Source organism: Aureobasidium melanogenum (assembly GCF_000721775.1).
Source record: "Aureobasidium melanogenum CBS 110374 unplaced genomic scaffold scaffold_18, whole genome shotgun sequence".
NCBI lineage: Eukaryota > Fungi > Ascomycota > Dothideomycetes > Dothideales > Saccotheciaceae > Aureobasidium > Aureobasidium melanogenum.
The window spans coordinates 177,974-196,714 of record NW_024470070.1 but is presented as its reverse complement, the minus strand read 5'-3'; the positions used below and the strand labels follow the sequence as shown (position 1 = coordinate 196,714).

The following is an 18,741-nucleotide window of genomic DNA, read 5'->3' as shown; positions in this document are numbered from 1 at the left end:
CTTCCATCACCGATCTCGCAAGCAAGAACAGCAGCAACAATGGCCAACATCCACACTCCAATCCCCAACCTCAAGCTCAATGACGGCAACTCAATCCCTATGCTGGGCTACGGCACCGGCACCGCATGGTACAAAACCGGCGACGAAAGCCAGCTCGATCAAGCCTGCGTCGACGCAACAAAGCTCGCCATCAGTCTGGGCTACTACCACCTCGACGGCGCCGAAGTCTACAAGACCGAGCCCGAACTAGGCATGGCCATCAAAGAAAGCGGTGTCGACAGGTCCAAGCTGTTTGTTACTACAAAGGTGTTGCCAAACATTGCAGACATCCCTGCTGCCATCAAGACCAGTTTGAAGAAGCTGCAATTGGAGTACGTGGATTTGTATCTTATCCATGCGCCATTCTTTGGTTCGCCGGAGGAGTCACCTGAGGCGTTGCAGAAGGCGTGGAAGGCGATGGAGGAGGTCAAGGAGGCGGGTTTGACGCGCAGTATCGGTGTCTCCAACTTCTTGCCTCACCACTTGGATGCTATCATCCAGACTGCAAAGATCCCTCCTGCCATCAACCAGATCGAGTTCAACGCTTACTTGCAACACCACGAGTTGCTTAAGTACCACAAGGAGAAGGGCATCGCGACTGAAGCCTACGGCCCTTTGACTCCTGCAACAAAGGCTGCGCCCGGTCCTGTTGATAACATCCTGGCGGCTCTGGCGAAGAAGTACGCCGTTAGCCCTGGAGAGATTTGCTTGAGATACTGCATTGATCAGGATATTGTGCCCATCACTACCAGCAGCAAGGAGCAGAGATTGAGCGATTACCTTAGAGCCATGACCTTCAAGCTTACGCCCAGGGAAGTCAATGATCTCAACGAGGCTGGCTCGCAGAAGCACTTCAGAGGCTTCTGGAACCACAAGTATGCCGACGATGACAGAAGATAGATCTGAAGCTAGAACAAAATAATTGACAGTGCAAACTCAAATTGGCCTTGATATATGCAAAACCACTATTCTTCCTTCCATAATCTTACACACAATTGTGATCTTATGCTATATGTAGTCTTACAAAATTAACCTCTGCTTATAAACACTGATGTATGGCTCTGCAGTCTGCCCAATATCGATGAATGAGTGACGCTGCTAGAAGCAGTCTAAACACTCAGAGCCGGAATCAGGCTTTGTGGTCGATGTCTGTAGCGCTCGCGCTCAGGTGAATAGATGATGAGGCATAAAACAAATATTGGTGGATGGGAATGGATGCTAATGATAGCAAGACAAACCAGAGCCAAAAAGACAGGTCTAAACGTCTTGGATGAACAGCGAGGCAAACCAGCCTCGTTTTCTCTCACTAGGAAGGATCAAGAGGTCAAGGGCTAGAGGTATGTGTTAGCGAAAAAGAGCTGCAAAGATCTCGTCAGGAAAAACGTACTCTTGCCACCATCAGGGACTTTGCAGTCACGGAGATCAACCTTCCAGATACCTGAATCTGCTACACGCAGTTGAGCGAACGAAGACTTTCTCTGAATCATCTTCATGTTGGCAGACATGATTGTGCCAACGGGTTCGAACAGAGCATCAAGGACACCAGGCTTGCGCCTTACATCCCTCGTGGCCTCAAAATGGGCAATACTCTGCTCAAAGCCCTTGTCGGAGAAGACACGACCAAGAGGAACATCGAAAGGCAAAGGTCGCTTGCCAAAGGCAATCTTGACGGGTTCCAGACGCAAAAGTGGCCTGCCTGTGCTAGAAGGGATAGCCCAGATCTTTTTGATGACATCGTTTGCTCCAAAGGCCGCCCATGATGCGAGGATGGCCCACATCAGGGCGGTAAGGAGGAAGACGCTGGCGATGCGCAAGTCACTCTTGGAAGGATCTGTGGTGAAGAAGCCAATCTGCATTGCGGCCACGCAACCGAGAAGTAAACTGGCGAATAGACACCAGGCAATGTATTGACGAGCTTTTGTGGCTTCATAGATCAGAGTGGGCGATTCGGCACTGGCGAGCTCCCTGAGAGACTGTTGGACACCGTCGCGGCCTCCTGGTACATATTCGAAAGTGGGTTTTAAAGGCGAAGTAGGGAGAGGAGTTGAAGCAGCTTCGACTTGCTGCTTGGCGACAGGGTGGTGTTGCGTAGATGCGACGGCTATGGGCTGGTGTATCGTTGGAGGAGGGGTCGATGGTTGATGTGCGGCGGTAGAGGTGGTAGAGGTGGAAATTGTTGGCGAAGTGGATGGAGCGAGTCTCGGCGCATCGTGTGATTCAAGGTCATTGTGCCTGTCGACAGACTGCTGCTTCCTGAGAGCATCTCTGTGTTGCTTCTTGCGAGTAGTCGCAGTAGCATCGAGAGGTCTGACTACAGCCTTTGATGGTTTGCGCACATGGAGAATTGGTGACGAATGGAGCAGGCGCGACTGAAGCGATGTGCAGGCGCGCAGGCCTAGAGGTTGTGATAGTGTCGACTGCAACGGAGGCAGCAGCCGGAGTGGTCGCCAGAGGGAAGCCATGACTGGCAATTGCATGTTCGTTGGACTCAAGATGGTCTCGAAATAATAGCCTATGTCAATTTGCACAACTGTTATCGATAGCTTATGCGTGAATGTGAAATGCACAGTTGTGCTTGGCAGCCATGTCGACTTTGTTTTGACTTGCAAACACGGCACAAAGGCATGCATTAGATCGACTCTGCTACTAACACTGAGCGATCAGCACTCGCGCGTCTCTAGCAAAGAGTCATTAATCCACCGAGAAGCCTCCAACCTCGTCTCGTCGTCTCGTCGTCAGCCATGTCTGCTCCAGCTCCAACCTCTCGCTCTCCCTCGCCCGTCCAGGCACCGCCTGTCCAACAGACACCAGGCCCACGCGCCGCTGCTCTCCAAAAGCTCTATTCTGATGCCATATCACATACCCTGCGGACGTGCAGCTACTCCAACTTCGCGTCGTCCTTCCCGACCCCGGCCAGTCATGCTCCCGATGCCATGAAGCGCCTGCATACCGACTTTGTCGAGAAGCTGCACCGCACCTGCAAGCTCAACTTCGATCAGATCCTACGCGACCGCCAGGTTGTCGCCTCGCTGAACGATCTGGACCGCTTGGTCGACGATGCAAGAAGAAGAAAGACTGCTGCCGAGCAAGCAACAAATGGCCAGCCAATACAACCTCCACTCCCGTACATCTCTACCCAAACCCACCGCACGCGGCCAACATACTTACGCGTTTTCAGACCTCATACCCTGCCAGCTTCGTCGCTGTACCTTTCGCATCTTGCGCCGCTTCTTTCTGACCAGCATGCTTCTCTGTCGTCAAGACTGCAGACTGCTCAGTCCGAGAACGCCGACCTGGTCGACACAGTCTTGGAGCAGCGACGAGAAATAGAGCGCTTGGTTTCACAGCTAGAGACGACGATTGCTGACATTGATGCTGCTAACGAAGCTCTGCCCATCGACGACATGGATGCTCTGACAGAGGAAACCGTCGCTCTGGACATGGACCTCAGGACTGCCGGCTGATTGCACTCTTGGTGTTTTGTTGGCAAATAATTATTGCATACTGCACCCCACCCCGCCTTTACCCCCGTCTGGGCACTGGGCAGGAAAAGAGGTCCGCGCGGAGCAATCGTTGCATCGCGTCTCTTGTTGCCAACAGCGGGCCCTCACGTTGCGTGCAATTGTGCCTTTTTCAGCCCCGTGGCTGTTTAAGTTAGCGTGCCCACCATCCACGACCAAAAACCAGATTCGGACACATGATGCTCGTGCGCTGATCCATGCCATCATGCTGCAACGCAAAGGTTGTGTTTGACTGACCATCTTCTGCTTGCAAATCTACTGTCGAATGCTTGAGTTCGAAACGTGTGCACCGGCTCTGTGCCTCGACTGCGTTTGACTTATCTGTCGCAGGTCTGAGCGGTGCGCCATCAACCATATTGCTCGACATTTTAGTGGTTCTGTGGCTTCGTCTGGACACAACCGGGTGTTGGCATGTGGGCACATGCTCTCCCATGCTCTGCCATGGACTCCCCCCTTGCGGCGAGCGGGGAACCTTGAACTCGTTGCATTTATCTCTCATCTTCCGCTGTCAAGTACATGTTTGATGTTTCTCTTCAATTCTTCTCTATCCTACTCGGCCTGTTCGGCGGTATTTCTCCAGCTCGTCTCCAGCTCACTCCAAGTTCTCCAGTGTTGCAATCCCCAAAACGCTCCACATCCCCAGCGTCCCCAACCTCGGCTAAACTGGCGAACACGACGCTAAGTTAGCTTTCCGGCTTTGGCCTAGACTTCTCCACAATTCTTTGGTCACCGTTTTGTCAATCAGTCCCATCGACGACGACAGCAAGGGTGGGAGGACGCCTTAACACTTCCTGTCCGCCGGTGCTGTGTTCTTCTTCACCTTTTCTCTTGCTTTTACTCCCATCTGCGCTACAATACCAGCATCACTGTCCTGTTTCTCGGCCATCTTTGCATCAACACACCAATTGTCGATCCGGCAGTTTTCCTACTTCTTCCGAACGCAAGCCTGGCGATCTGAACAATCGATAAGGCCGAGCGTCTCCGTCATCGCACACTCACCATGTCTACCACGCAAATTCCTCAGACAACACGGCGTGCCTCAGCTATTCCACCTCTCGACGCCGCACAGGTCTCTCGACCACTAACACGGGATTCAAATACGAACCCGGTTCAGAACGATGAACAGCAAGCAGTCCGCCCCCGCAGCAGCCGTCGCGTGACCAGCTATCATCATCCTTTCCAGACTCGATGCTCACCATGCAATGACCCTGCACCGTCATATGCGTCGGCTACTCGCACTCCAAAGTTCCCGCCCGCCCCTCGATTCTTTGACAATGGAAAGGAGGTTTTGCCAAAGTACACTTGCTCTGTATCGAGAGAGGGTCCAATGCAGATGCGCATTGAAAAGATCTCGCCTTTCCAGTATCTTCAAAAGCAAGACTTTCGTACAGTCTACGTGGTGCTGAACGGCACTCAATTGAGTGTCCACAAGATCAAGACCGTTCAACTTGCTGGTCATTCTTTGCCCACTGCTGGAAGGCTGATCAAGCGATACACCCTTCAGCACGCCGAGATCGGTTTAGCCACCGATATCCAGTACAACCAGCTGCTACCAGCTACACGCCTAGCTCACTTCATTCCTTCTGCTGCCCGCCGCAAGGCTTATGAGAAGGATCCCGAACTCTTCACTCCTATCTCTCAGGTTGTACTCCGTCTGCGACTTGAGACCGACCAGTTCCTCTTGGCAGATCACTCAGAAGAACGTATTTTCCGGTGGATTCATGATCTATCTGCCAGCATCGACATTTCGTTGCCACTTGATGAGCGTTCGGCACCCAAGCCATGCACCATCCCCAGGCGCCGCCGCAGACAACGAACTCAAGCGACGGAAAATATCAATGACCAGAACGTAATTGCGGAGCAGGAGCAGATCATGCGCGAGATGTACCCTTCTCTGGCACGATCAATCGAAAGAGGTTCGGACGGTGCAGAGCTTTCGCGTACCGAATCTGCGGAGGACACCAACGCTTTGACTCTTACCGGCACAATTGACCAAGAGGTTGAGGACATTGATCTGTCGTTCCTCGCTGAAGACCTTGGCCAGGAGCAACAGCCATCTGCTCGCCCAGCCAATCTTCGCCAAACAACCTCATCCACTGTCTCTACAGTCACATCTTCCTTCCAGTACGAGACCAATCCCGATAACTTGGGACCTGGTGGCAAATGGACACCTCCGCACGCCCGGACGAACGCATCACAGTGGCGATACATCAAGCGATGCATGCCCACACTGCTCTTCGATGCCCCGCGTGCTACCGACATCATCATGTGTCATGGTCGTCGTCTGAGAGTCAACACCAAGATGGACATGCTCGAGGAATGGGAGTTGGCACCTCCTTCTTATGACGTGCACGACTTCCCCGAAGGCCTGGATCGTTCTGTCACCATGGCTTCTTCCCTCGCAACCACTTCTTCTAATATTTCAGCATCAAGCATCGAGACTCAAGATGGAAAGGTTGCGGCTCTTACCCACCACATCACCCCCGGCGACCTGAAGAGATTTTCGCATATGGCGATGACCACTCGCAACAAGATCCCCGAGCGAACCCTGATGGAAGAGGGTATTGTTGTGGTTGCTTTCTAAGCCTAACATCCCAAACATATGAACGCCCATCAACGATCCTACGAACATATTGACGAATCAACGCTATTTCCAAATTGTCTGAAATCCTTTTGGCGTTCTCGTTTCCTTTCTTCCTGGTCTAGAAGGAGCATTCGTCCTGCCCTTCTTGTACCTTGATCCCGACCTGCTTCTGGTAGTCACAGCATACCATGTTGCACTTGTGTTTTCCGAGCTCACTAGCATCATAGCATTCACTCCATTGTCTGAGTTCCATATACCCCATCGCTTTCTCTCCATCGTTTATGTATACCTATGTCCCACTGCCACCTCTGTTTGCTGTATATAAACGAGTCACTCATTCGTGGACAAGATCAAATGAGATTTCACCTACCTCATGCCACTGGAGATGTGTTCAATCAAATATTTTCCGTACTGTCAAGACCACAAACACAGTAGTTGCACGGCATACGACAATGCCAGACTGTTTTCTGCTTGTTGGCCTCGATCCAATACAAGATTTATCTCAAATAACAGAAGAAACCCAGTTACCTAAAGTCGCATACAGAGAACTAAAGTCGTATACAGGGTATTATCTTGTTGACATGAAAGATCTACACGGTATAGCCTCTGACTGCCCAGGCAGATGAAATCCTCCAAGTCGTTAGTAACAGATAAATGTTTGGGTCAGGGTGATACCATTAACATGCGTGAATGCGAAGGTATACCGCGATCTGAGATCAACTTTGTAGAGAAAGTTGGTCTTCAAAGAAATCTGCGAGGTACTAGCAGTCCTCGATGTGCCATGTGTAGTGGCGAGTTATCAAAAAACTTCGTTGTGGATTGAACATTGATATGGTTGTGTTAACTAGCGAAGTTTGGAAACAAGAGACAACAACAAGGCAACTGGAAGGCAAAGCAATATTCAAGTACTTGAGGAGATGACACGCAACCCCCACCCGAAGTACGCATCGCAAGCAGTAGATCGAAGCATGACACCGGAAGGATGGCAGAGGAATAGAAGAGTTACAAGGCAAGTGCCACCGGATCAAGACAACATGCGGGAAGAAAAGAGCTATCTTTTGCGGCCGCAAACATGTGGAAAGAACAGTGTAGGGTATCTTACGTCCGTCCACGCACATCAATAAATCTACAGAGACAAGAATTGCAACAAATGACTGGTATCACTCAGCTCGAGATAAGCAGTCTGTAAGCGACGTATCATCCAGCGGACGCAGGCACACCCTGAACATCACTCGTGCTTGGTAGCTTTACAGCCGCAAACTTGAGGCTGAGACCATGTGTCCAAAAGAGATCTTACACGTGAAGATCTCATTCGACGATCTGATAATCGACATCTCACACTTGCAACCCAACAATTGTAGATCTTACAGTCGAGATCCCTTCGACATTTACTCGAGTGCGAATCGCGACCGGCGGCGCAAGACACGACTCAAACCCACTCGAGTCATCAGAATTGCGAGTCGAACACACATTCCACACCTTTCCAGCTGCCTGCAAAGCCCAGTTCCGGCGGGGCACCCCTTGTCCCCGACTAACCACGGATACAACAAAACGCCGCGGCGAGATTTCTGCTCTGCGGCTCGCATGTTTCATTGTCGTGTGTGTATGAAATTATTCCCGAACATTGCCGTTTGACGGCTTTCTTTGCCATCTAGAATTGTCCTTCGGAATTCGTTATCTGCCCTTGCCCCTGTACATTGCCTTGCGGCTGTCTTGGTACAATAAGGTTCTCGTGTTCGTCGTCTGTTTGTGAAGGATTTTTTTTGGGGACTTTGAGATTTTATGGAGACTTTGTGGGCATGAAACTTTACTTTTGCGCCGCAGCAAGCATGGCACGCGGCAAGAGACATCTCACGTGGTAGAAGCAATGTCCTGATCTGGAAGTTCTTGCAGAATTGAGAGGTATAAACCCTGGATATCGTGGTGGATTCTCAGCTTTGAAGAATAACCTGACACCCTGTAGCTGCAGTGTGGCCACATTAGGTCGTGATCGTCAACGGCCGTATTCGTATGCTCAAGGAACTCGCTGTTACATGCGCGGTGATCTGACCCAATCTGATTGTGCCAACCTAGATGCTGTACACACCGCAAATCCACTTCGGCTTCGACACGAACCGTGGCAGCGGATGCCTGCATGATGGACAAGTTAAACACCAATACAGTTCTTACAGCAGCAGGCTACAGCGCAGCTCTTACTGTAGCTTCCCAACATTTGATGCTATGACTTTAGACTCCAGTCTTGTCGCAGTTTGAAGGCGATTGAGTATGCACATGATTACGTTAGATTAATGTGCTGTGTCTCCCAAGATCTCGACTTCTGATAAGCATCTGTCTTCCATGATGATGAGATAACCGAGAAAGCAGGGAACTGCTCGTTGAGCCAACCGTTGCGGCGGAAAATAGCTTCTCGGGGCCTGGAGGATCTTTCGAAGGTCAACTCAGGAGGATCGCGAAACGGTGCGACTGAAGCAGCTAGTGAGGTCCAGCCAGCTGGAGAACAATTGGCTGGTCGCCGACACATGTGGTTGTCGAAGCCTGATCGCCGACCAATAGGCTTCCGTTAGGAGTGAGATCCGCAAGCCCAAGCACTCTTGGCAGGCAACGTGTTTTTCCGAAAGATGCATGTAGAAATTAATTGTGACGATCTTATCGATTGCCAGACTGACCCCCTTCCTTCTTGGATAGCTGTACAGAATACCCTGATTTACACGCATATGGCGGCACACCGTAGTAGAAGAACTCTTCGTCGCAAGACATAAAGAAAAAGGAAAAAAATCAAAACCCAGAGCGCCAATCGTTGGGATCGTTGAAGCATGTCCCACCCCCATTGATTGTCGAGCACGCCAGCGGCCATGACAATTTTAACGTGACCCGTTGCAATCCCTCGATGGATTGTAAACATTGAGAAACCCGGGTAGATAGTAGAAAGCAGAAGACGAGTCGTTGACACCAGAACGCCGGCCAAATCGTAGCATGTTTTCTCCAGCACCATAAATTATGAGTAGTTTTCGATTAAGAGGGACCTGTTCGCCGACGGCGTCCTCGGCCACCACCTTCAGGTCGCTGGGCCAGAACTTCCCGCAGTAAAGGATCATCCTTGTCTTTGTCCACATGGTGAACACGAACATGTCTGCGAGTCCGTTAGTCATATTGTTCCCTTACTGCAAGAATTGTTTTGTCAGACCTTTGAAGATTATCTGGACGAGGATATCTGTGTTCCCTAAGAGGGCAGAAGGGGCATACGTAGCCAGGACTGTCGTGAACCAGCCCATGTCGAATCATCTCGTTCTTGCGCTTGAATCCTTTACCTCCCTCACTTCTAGAACATCCTTTGACAGGACAATAGTGAGGGCGGCTTGAGCTGTGGACGTTCGCATGCGAGCTATGGAATTTGTTAGAAGGACATGGTGGAAGCCGCAAGAATGATAATGTGCTTACTTGAGAAGGTATTGAGTTTGGAAAGGAGGGGCGGTGCAACCAGGATGATCGCAAAGGAAACCCCCAGGCGCTGAAGTCGAAGTCTGCAACCGAGGTACCGGGGCTTTTGTTGGACCATCAAGAGATGATGGGGTCGTTTCCATAGGAGTGGTGTGAGCACTGCTGTGAATCCCGGCTTCCGAGCTCTGATGACTGTGATGACTGCTCATGGTATCGGTAGAAGATCCTGTTCCCAGAGATGATGTACTGATAGAGGCGATAAAGGGCGGAGGTCTGGCATTTGAAGCCGGCGTGCGCCTTTGGTTACGATCGTTCGGGACAGTGAAAGAAGTCTGGGAGTGAGGGGGCGCGTACATTTCATGACTGTTGGCCCGGATGTTCGTAGGTGACGAGTGACCAAGCAACATGAAATTGGTTGAAGGGCTATCTTGCTGTTGTGGTGGATAGTGGGGGATAGAAGTGGCAACAGTCTGTGCAATGACTTGACTGCCATATGTGGTGAGAGCTGGCAGTCCAGTGGTCTTTGTGTCAGTAACTTCCGTTGCACTGTCGGCTATCTTGCTCAATTGATGGAATGAAGGGAGCAATCTATCGTTCCGAGTCGATGGATCTGCCTCCCCAGTTTTCTCATCAAGCCGTGGTGGAGGATACATGGAAGACAACGAGAGAGACCCTGCTGAGTGAACCGAGTGAGCTCTTTGGTGTGGTGAATCGGTGTTGGCGCGTTCAAGGAACGAGTATTCAGGCATGGAGACATTATTTGTCATGGTACGCAAGCTCAAATTTCCTCCATTCGATCTGTCCGGCCGTCTGTTCGCAAGTTGATATGAGTCCTGAGGGAAGTTGTGCGAGAGCTCTGCGCTGGGCTCTAGAAGTGGCATGAATCCAATAGCAGTGGGTCGTGAATCAGGTGGTGATACAGTTCGATTTACGAAACTATGCTCTGGACCAGGCAAGATGTTAGGCTTTTTTGAGGGAATACCATGATGCGCAAAACGCTCGTCGAGTCCATTGAGCTGATGCATTTGATCGTCGAAATGTCCCATTTCCTGGAGGAAGTGACACCAGCTCGGCTAGGGTTTGGCGGGGTCCGATTGAGTTTGTGACTGAACCGGACAAGTAACAGATTTTGTCGCGATAAAGAGACAAGATCGTTAGTTGAATCGAAACAAAAGGGGTATCAATGAGGACGGCAGGGCGTCTATGTGCTGAAATAGAGGTCTTAATGCATAAGCTAGAGAAGCTGTAGCATGTAATGTCTGGCGGGGTTCTAGAAAGCGGGCACCCCAGTTAGCAATGTTTTGTCTGCATCGCCAGTAGTGGCGAGGAATACGGAGCAAGTGCAGGGACGTAGAGAAGGTCTCAAGTGCTAGCTGGATGACAGATGGAAATCACTGCGCCAGGGTGTGGGTGGTCAATCCATGATTACATGTCACGCAAACAACTGCGAAGACGACCAGTGCAGAAGCCAAGCGCGTGGCTTGGTCCAGCCTTTTGATGGACTTGATTTATCAATCAGGCGGCGAAGTGGGCCTATGACAGAAAGGTGTTTTGAAACATTGATCGTGTTCGTACTTACCAGAGCAGGGGAGATGCTGCACTGAACCGCGCGTCGTGAGCACCGCAGCACGACCTACCGCTCGGGCGGCGTGTGGTATGCAATATCCAACAGTGACCGATTCCAATGTGTCTAGACGATCAATATTGGTGCAATGATTTGCACCAGTACCTGGTCGCTGGTGTGTCGCGAAACCCCAGCTTGGTGTGCGAATCAGTGGGCAAGTTGGGATTTGGAGACAGAAAAGCCAGCCCGAGGGAAAATCTCTGGGCGAGTTGTTCTGGGCGCACGTCTCTCGAGGAAATTCCAGAAAATCCGACAGCTTCTTGCCAGCTGCAGATCGATAATCAATAAAAATGTGCGAAGAATAGCAGTGGAAACGCAATTGAAGGGTGCTAGGGACGATGGGGGAGGAAGAGAAAGAAAGGAAGGTGTGCGGTAGCATCCGTTATTTGGGAGACGGGTTGCTGGCAGCAGACAAGAGACTAACTTAACAGCGCGGCGGAGGCGGTCGCATCGCCTCAGATGGAAGTGATCCAGCTCACCTCCCACAGCGACGCGGGCAATCGACCCGAGGTGAGCGACAGAGGCTCTTTTGCTGCTTCCGACCGCAAATCTGCCGATGAGCCTCTGGCCATGCAAGTGTAAAATGTCCTCGCCCGCTAGCTTGGACCCCCCTCCCACGAATTGGACCCTTTCATTCCTCGACAAAGCCTTTCTGCGGCTCACATGCCTGTTGTTCTTTGTCACGGAGCGTGCTCCTCGAGCTGTCATTCGACGGAGAGGTGCGTTGCGCGATTCGAAACTGCCAAGCTCGCCTAGGGCGCAGGTCTAGACTTTGCTCCTAGCAATCGCGGAAATTCCCAAACCGAATGGCTCGCCGATCCGATGCTTGTGAATCGTATTCGGCCGGCTGGTTTTGCTCACATCGTTCAACGATCGTTGGATTACTGATCCCGCCTCGAATCAAGGTCTCTGATGAGACCACCCACCTATACAACTACCAAAGCAGCCATGACACATGGTAAAGCAGACAGCCGCCGGTGGTATCTGAGTCCACGCACGCACACATATATTAGTCTGCCTGAATAACGCAAACGGCTTACCATGCATGAGAGTAACTTATCCCTTCAGATCTAGGGCAGAGATGGCGTGTTTCTCAGTGCTATGATAAGTAGGTTTGTGCTTGGAGCACCACCAAGTTTGTCGACGTTTCACCGCAAACCCTGAAAGAACTTACAGTGGGCACCAACCACACTCGGAGTATTCAACGCTCGCAAGGGATTGGTCGGGCCAAAGTGGTCTAGTCCAGCTTCGATCCAGGGTCTAACTTGAACGACCGACGCAGCATGGCATTCCGTGAGCTCACTACAGCGGAAGCGCATTTATGCATACCACCGCCGTCAGCATTGGGAGCCTCACCACCCGCTTTTACAAGGGTTTGTCTCTATGCCATAGTTGCAAGCCCAATCTGCGTGTCAGCAGTAGCAGAGCCTCATTCATCAGAAATCGCCACTCCCTCTACGCCACCACCTCGACACCGCAGCAGATGAAGCGCAAGGAACCGTTGTCCACAGCCCAGGCCAGCTCTGCCAAACGGACGCGGGTGGAAGTGCCCGAATATCATCTGACCCCACCTGTGCGCGATGAAAACGGGATTATATGGCCCGCTCCAGAGGCTCAGATGAAGAAAGCTAGAGAGATTATCCTTGATTGGTAATTGCATCAAACATCGATAATCCTCTTGCGACTGCTAACACGTCTTCAGTGCTCGTTCGCAGAAATCGACGTTGATCGTGCCAGATAAAGATGCAGATGGACTCTCATCTGGCGTAATTCTACATCGTACACTAATTCTTCTTGGGCTCAAGCCTGAGCTGATCCATGTTCATTTGCTGAGCAAAGGCCAGACGGTCCACCATGAACACGAACGCATGGCCATGACTGCAAAATCTCCTGAGTACATCTTCGTTCTTGACCAGGGATCGCGCAAGTCTGGACCTCTAATAGACTCTCCTCATACCGGTTTAGTCATTGACCATCACAATGCCACATCTGAAGACTTCCCGCAAGGATCTTACTTCTGTACAGCAAATAAATGTCCGCCGGTGGTAACGTCTGCCCTCCTGACATACCTGCTTTGCGAGCCACTTCATCATGGTGTCAGGGAACAGACCGATTGGCTTTGTGTCGTAGGAACACATGGCGATCTAGGCAACACGATCAAATGGGAGGAGCCCTTTCCTGACCTCTCACCAACTCTCAAGAAGTACACCAAGAAGGTCTTGAATGATGTGGTTTCTTACGTGAATGCACCTCGACGGACAGCGACATACGATGTCAACTCTGCTTTCGATGCACTCCTTACGGCTGAACATCCCAAAGACGTCTTGAAACATTCTAGATTGCTTGCTGCTCGTCAAGAGGTCAATGCCGAAGTCGAACGATGCACGCATACAGCGCCCAAGTTCAGTCAGGACGGCAAAGTCGCAGTATTCAGGATCAAGTCTGAGGCGCAAGTGCACCCAGTCATTGCAACGAGATGGGCTGGCCATTTACAAAGCAAGGCGCTCGAGATCGTCATGGTCGCCAATGAAGGCTATCTACCGAACAAGGTCAACTTCAGCTGTCGAGTGGCTAGATGCGCCAAAAGCCGGAATCCGCCAGTCGACATCATACAAAGCCTGAAGGACTATGCCAGCTTGAAGCTGGCCAAGGACGAAGATAGCGATGCAGACAATGGTCTACCTAGCGAGCAAGAGATCCCTCTCCTGGAACGACTAGGCGATGACTTTGCTCGGGGACATGTACAGGCCAGTGGAGGCATCGTCGACGTCGAGCAATTCGAAGAACTAATGCGCCTGATGCGTGTGGGCGAGAAGAAAGACAAACCTGAAGGCGCAAGTCCGCAGAAGGGAAAGAAGCCAATTGATGCAGGGCAGAGCAACAAACTAACGAGCTATTTTGGGAAGAGGAATTGATGAGAGCAGGTTTACAGTACTGTTGATACTGATGAACGATGAAGCGATAGCATATTCTCAGAAGAGTTCACAATAGCTGGATTACCATTGAAATGCTTAGTGGTGTTCAATGGCTAGTTGACTTGAACGGTGTTGTGACGAGAAAGCTCTTTTTGTATGAGTGGCACCACAAGATTTCTAGATGCTCCGGCAACCGATTCTTGTAACATATGGCCTTTGCTTTCTTCAAGGCAAGATGAATATCAGTCAAGGTGTTCAAGCAATCACCAGCTCTTTGTTGCGATTGCATGCATATCGGATATGATCAAGTTCGACGTGATTGCCTGAAGCATCGTGCATGTGCGAGGGGTGGAAGCAGATGAAGTGAACGGTAACAACACGAAATGATGTCGATAAATGACGTTGGAAATTCTATGCCGGTCCTTTCGAGTTGATATAAAACTACAGAGATATCTTTGACGCTGTGAGAGAGAAAAGCAGGAAGGGGAATTTAGAATAAAGATCTTAGAGAACAAGACGGCCGGGCTCGGCCTCAAGGACCTGCTTCATGCGCTCGAGGTACTCTTGTGCTCTCTTCTCATCACCCTTGGGTGCTGAGACGCTGAAAACGTTTTGAGCTGCTACGACGCCCTGTGCACCGAAAATCTTGGGCGCCTTCTTGGGACCCGAGGGCTTTCCGGCGAGGATATCGATAATGTCGGCCTTCTTGGCAGCACGCTGGCTGGTGTAAAGAGGTGCAGCAGGGAGACCAGTGACCTGAGGAACGTAGTTGCCACGAGAAGTCTTGGGAGACACCTTGTCGAGGCCAAGAACAGAGTTGAAGAGCTCGTCAGCTGTGGGCTTTCTGTTCTTGGAAAGAGGGAGGTTCTCGTTTGCGAGTTCTGAGGCACGTGCGATGAAGGTAGAAAGGGGAAGGTTGATTCCGAGAGTCTCGTGGACGCGCTTCTGGGTCTCGAGTACAGCAGAGAGGGAGATAGGGAGGGCGATTTCGGTGTCGGGAATAGGAGCGGGCTTCTCGGCCTCGACAGGCTTGGCCTCAGGCTTCTTAGGAGGAGCAGCGAGCTGAATGTTGGAAAGGTCGAGGTGTGCCAACTTGTCCATGCGCTTGGCCTGCTGACCAGGGTAGTTCTTCTCGATCTTGCCCAGGTAGGCGAGAACGTCACCCTTGAGGAGACGTCCAGCGGGACCACTTGCAGGGATCTTGTTGGCGTCCTCCTTGGTCAAGCCATTCTGGAGAAGGAGGTGCTGGACCGAGGGGTAGAGAGGGTATGTTTGCTTTCTAGGCTTAGCATCGGACGAGCCATGCAGTTGAGTGGCTCTCGTAGTGTCTGCAGCACCGCCAGCAGAAGCATCAGCGTTGGGCTTGGATGATGGTGGGGCCTCTGCGGCGCTTGGGGAGGACTCGGTCGTGTCGATTCCAGACTTGAGGTCTTCTTGCGGGCTGGGGCGGTCCTTGCGAGCGGGTTGTCCAGCGGATGAGGACGATTCGTCGGCGGGGATCTCGAGAGTTGCTAGGTCATCGCCCTCCTCAGCCAGAACAGCAATGCGCGAGCCGACCTGGACGGCCTTTGCACCTTCGGCAACGACGATCTTTGCAAGAACACCATCGTCCTGGGCCTCAACATCCATCTGGGCCTTGTCGGTTTCGATTTCAAGGAGGACATCTCCAGCCGAGAAGGAGTCGCCTGTACAGCTCAGCTTCAGTGGGCTTGGTCGATGGGGGAATTGTCGAGCTCACCTTCCTTGAGCTTCCAGCTTGTGATGTTGCCCTCGGTCATAGTGGGCGACAAAGCAGGCATGGCGAAGTTCTGGGCAGCACGGTTGGCCGCTGCGACACTGAAAGCTACAACAATATGGCTGCATTAGATGGGCACAGAAAATAAGATGGATTGAGGACGGGACACTCACGACGACGGCCATGTCTACCGACGACGACAGCAGCGAACCTGCAGGAGCTGGCAAAGGCGACCATTGTCAGTGCAAGAATTGACGACGTGTGAGCGACAACAACAGCGACGACGACAAGGTGTATGCTGCTGCACTGCGCTCAACAATAACCAAGCCTGCTGCCGATGGGGAGGCCGACCCCCGAGAATCTGAACGGCCCGACTTTTTACAAAAGCTTCCGACTCGACCCTTAGTCTCCCGAGCTCCTTCGACCTGTCCTCAAGTTACATGACTCTCATCACGACAACGACTCTTCTACGCATCGCGGTATTGGGCAGGATACTCTGTAAGAGAGCTGCCTCGCCGAGCACATGTTGCACTTTCCTCTCCAAGCTGTTCTCTTCGACCGCTGCGGTCAAGCATCTTTGTTCCTGCAGGTGCTCTCTCGAGTGCCCATTGCCATTTGATTGTCGCCGCATCGGACCACCTTTCCGCGCCTCTGGCCTGTATATCTAGAGCTCCAAAATCTCCACTTCGGTCATTGGACATCTGTGACTCTGGCCATCTTGAAACAATTTGAATAGCCGCCCTCAACATACGCGCCCGCCGCGCATACCATTGACTCCAACATGTCTGACATCACTCTGCCACAAATAGCTTGAAACTGGCGCGACGCTTTTTCTCTCAGTAATTTCTGCAGCCGCTCGATCTTCAATTCAAGCGCGCTCATCGTGGTAGGCTGTTCTTCCACCACGCACGCCTTCTCGACCTCAGACTGCAGAAGCGCTCAAAGCATCCTGGCTGTTCCTGGACGGCCTCCTACCAAAATAGGACGGCCTGAGGTCCTCACTCTCAATGTGGCCATGTGTTTCAGTGTCCATATCATCTTCGTTCAATTGGCTGTCAGGCCGAGCATCGCATCATGACTATAAGTATAAATCCGTTCCTGTGAATGCTGTACGGATGTCAAAATGCTCTTGCGTCCTAGTAGCTCGATTTCAATTCTATTCATCATCTTATTAGAACGTTTGTTCCTTGTCTAGTCTTAGTCTCTACACATTACCGCAGGACGGTCGTTGCACTTGACCAGAAGCACACATCAGAACAGAGAGACGCCTAATCCTCGAGATGCCCAAGAGCAGAAGATTATTGTCGAACATTCGCCAATCTCCTTTTCCGGTGGCACAAGCACGACAAACTGGATCAACAGAACCCCAACCAGGCCACAGAAATACAGCCAACTGGAGCTCTGCAGATGACGAGGTCCTGGTCGCTGCTAGAGCAGCTGGTCTCAATTGGCAATCAACCGCAGCAAGGCACTTCCCCAACAAAACCGCCAATGCTTGTCGTAAGCGTCATGAACGACTAGTTGAACGCCGAAATCATGAGGACTGGACACCAAAAAGATTGGATACTCTCGCAGTCGAGTATATGGAACTCAGAAAGGAGATCTGGGGTCCATTGGCAGTCAAGATTGGTGAGCGCTGGAATGTGGTTGAAGCAAAGGTAAGTTGGATGTTGCAAGTTCTGTGCAGTCGAATCACCGCTTACACGTCTACTAGTGTATGGAGAAGGGGCTGAGAAACCTACAGTCGATCGCACGCATGGCTGGCAAGACATCTGCTCCCAGTGAGGACATCCCTGCCCCCAACAAGGAAGAGCATGAAGGCGATTCCGGCATTGGCTGTTCGGACGCTGAATTGGAGCCAGTCGATGTCCCCGCAGCTGCAGGCCCGTCTACCCGAATACCAACACCAGTCCATGTGCCGCAGCCTATCCTTGGACTTACACTCAATCAGCAGAACGCACTGCATCACATCTTGCCCAGACCTCCTCCACTGCCTCTGTACCAACCACCACCAACAGCTCCTGCTCGTACTATGCCGAACGCAGGCAGGTTCGTTGCGGCAGAGCCATCTGACAGCAGCCGTGCAGGGAAAGAGCGGACACCAGATAATCCAGCTCAGCGGAGTATTAGTATTATGTCAATGCTTTCGCATACGCCGCAAGGTTGAGCAACGTCACCCCAAGGGGCTTTTGTCACGAATGATTTATGAACGTTGAGCATTTTCAGGCGTTGTTTGGAAGATCGATTTCATGAAGTGAGCGACTGACGAAAGGTGTTTTGATGTCTTTTGTTCGTGTGGTCAATTCAGCGACGGCCGGTTGCAATCTGATGCCGAGATTGGCATAAGAAGTTTCACAGCCTGGGCACTCTAGATATAATGGTAGTAGTGAATATTCAGAAATTGTTGTAATCAGGCTCGTCGCATTTCAGGCTGATATCGTGTATATCGCAATGCCAAGACCAATTGACGTATTCCGGTAGAGTAGGCCGCTGCCGGCGACAAGACCCGACATGTCGGAGTCCTTCTCAGTAACTCAATCGCATGTCTTTGGGCAAAGTAATTTGGACATAGTACCTTCTTTCCAACTGAAATCGACGACTCTCGGTTGCAATCGATTGTCAGCTTACGTGGAAAGTACGCGATTCGCATGCAGACGCATCTCGTAACTACCTTAGATGAGAGCGTGTCAATTCCCGGGGCTGAGTCTACAGACGACTAGCCCCTTGCTACACGCATCTCGCTCTACTTTTATTTCCTCCACCTCAAGGACTTTGCTGCAGAGTCATCAAACCCGCATTCTTGTAACTTGTCGCCCCAGACACAACTGGTCGTTGCTCAATCACCGTATACCAACCCGACCATCCCCACCTCCGTCAGCCAGCGC

The 18,741-nt window shown here is 51.4% G+C and overlaps 8 protein-coding genes across 8 annotated transcripts; 5 read left to right on the top strand and 3 right to left on the bottom strand.

Annotated features, from left to right (window-relative positions):
• Positions 1 to 39: 39 nt before the first annotated feature.
• Positions 40 to 939, top strand: M437DRAFT_86426 (aldo-keto reductase family 1 member C13; the record flags this gene model as incomplete). The annotated part of the gene is made up of 1 exon (XM_041028452.1): positions 40 to 939. The coding sequence occupies one exon, from the start codon at positions 40 to 42 to the stop codon at positions 937 to 939; it is 900 nt and encodes a 299-aa protein (XP_040877734.1).
• A 357-nt stretch (positions 940 to 1,296) lies between these two features.
• On the bottom strand, positions 1,297 to 2,501 carry M437DRAFT_86425 (uncharacterized protein; the record flags this gene model as incomplete). The annotated part of the gene is made up of 2 exons (XM_041028451.1): positions 1,297 to 1,370; positions 1,427 to 2,501. The coding sequence occupies 2 exons, from the start codon at positions 2,499 to 2,501 to the stop codon at positions 1,297 to 1,299; spliced, it is 1,149 nt and encodes a 382-aa protein (XP_040877733.1).
• Positions 2,502 to 2,780: 279 nt separating this feature from the next.
• On the top strand, positions 2,781 to 3,503 carry M437DRAFT_53892 (Nnf1-domain-containing protein; the record flags this gene model as incomplete). Its single annotated transcript, XM_041022600.1, has 1 exon — positions 2,781 to 3,503. One exon carries the CDS (start codon positions 2,781 to 2,783, stop codon positions 3,501 to 3,503), a length of 723 nt encoding a protein of 240 aa, XP_040877732.1.
• Positions 3,504 to 4,659: 1,156 nt separating this feature from the next.
• On the top strand, positions 4,660 to 5,919 carry M437DRAFT_21741 (uncharacterized protein; the record flags this gene model as incomplete). The annotated part of the gene is made up of 2 exons (XM_041019026.1): positions 4,660 to 5,667; positions 5,761 to 5,919. Coding segments are annotated over 2 exons (1,167 nt in total), but the record flags the coding sequence as incomplete, so codon positions are not given.
• Positions 5,920 to 9,156: 3,237 nt separating this feature from the next.
• On the bottom strand, positions 9,157 to 10,607 carry M437DRAFT_53917 (uncharacterized protein; the record flags this gene model as incomplete). Its single annotated transcript, XM_041022604.1, has 3 exons — positions 9,157 to 9,274; positions 9,329 to 9,526; positions 9,583 to 10,607. 3 exons carry the CDS (start codon positions 10,605 to 10,607, stop codon positions 9,157 to 9,159), a joined length of 1,341 nt encoding a protein of 446 aa, XP_040877730.1.
• Positions 10,608 to 12,689: 2,082 nt separating this feature from the next.
• M437DRAFT_53649 (DHH family protein) lies at positions 12,690 to 14,121 on the top strand (the record flags this gene model as incomplete). The annotated part of the gene is made up of 2 exons (XM_041022560.1): positions 12,690 to 12,856; positions 12,909 to 14,121. The coding sequence occupies 2 exons, from the start codon at positions 12,690 to 12,692 to the stop codon at positions 14,119 to 14,121; spliced, it is 1,380 nt and encodes a 459-aa protein (XP_040877729.1).
• Positions 14,122 to 14,625: 504 nt separating this feature from the next.
• Positions 14,626 to 16,093, bottom strand: M437DRAFT_53617 (uncharacterized protein; the record flags this gene model as incomplete). The annotated part of the gene is made up of 3 exons (XM_041022556.1): positions 14,626 to 15,806; positions 15,860 to 15,964; positions 16,030 to 16,093. 3 exons carry the CDS (start codon positions 16,091 to 16,093, stop codon positions 14,626 to 14,628), a joined length of 1,350 nt encoding a protein of 449 aa, XP_040877728.1.
• Positions 16,094 to 17,199: 1,106 nt separating this feature from the next.
• M437DRAFT_11540 (uncharacterized protein) lies at positions 17,200 to 17,723 on the top strand (the record flags this gene model as incomplete). Its single annotated transcript, XM_041018617.1, has 2 exons — positions 17,200 to 17,514; positions 17,571 to 17,723. Coding segments are annotated over 2 exons (468 nt in total), but the record flags the coding sequence as incomplete, so codon positions are not given.
• Positions 17,724 to 18,741: the final 1,018 nt, after the last annotated feature.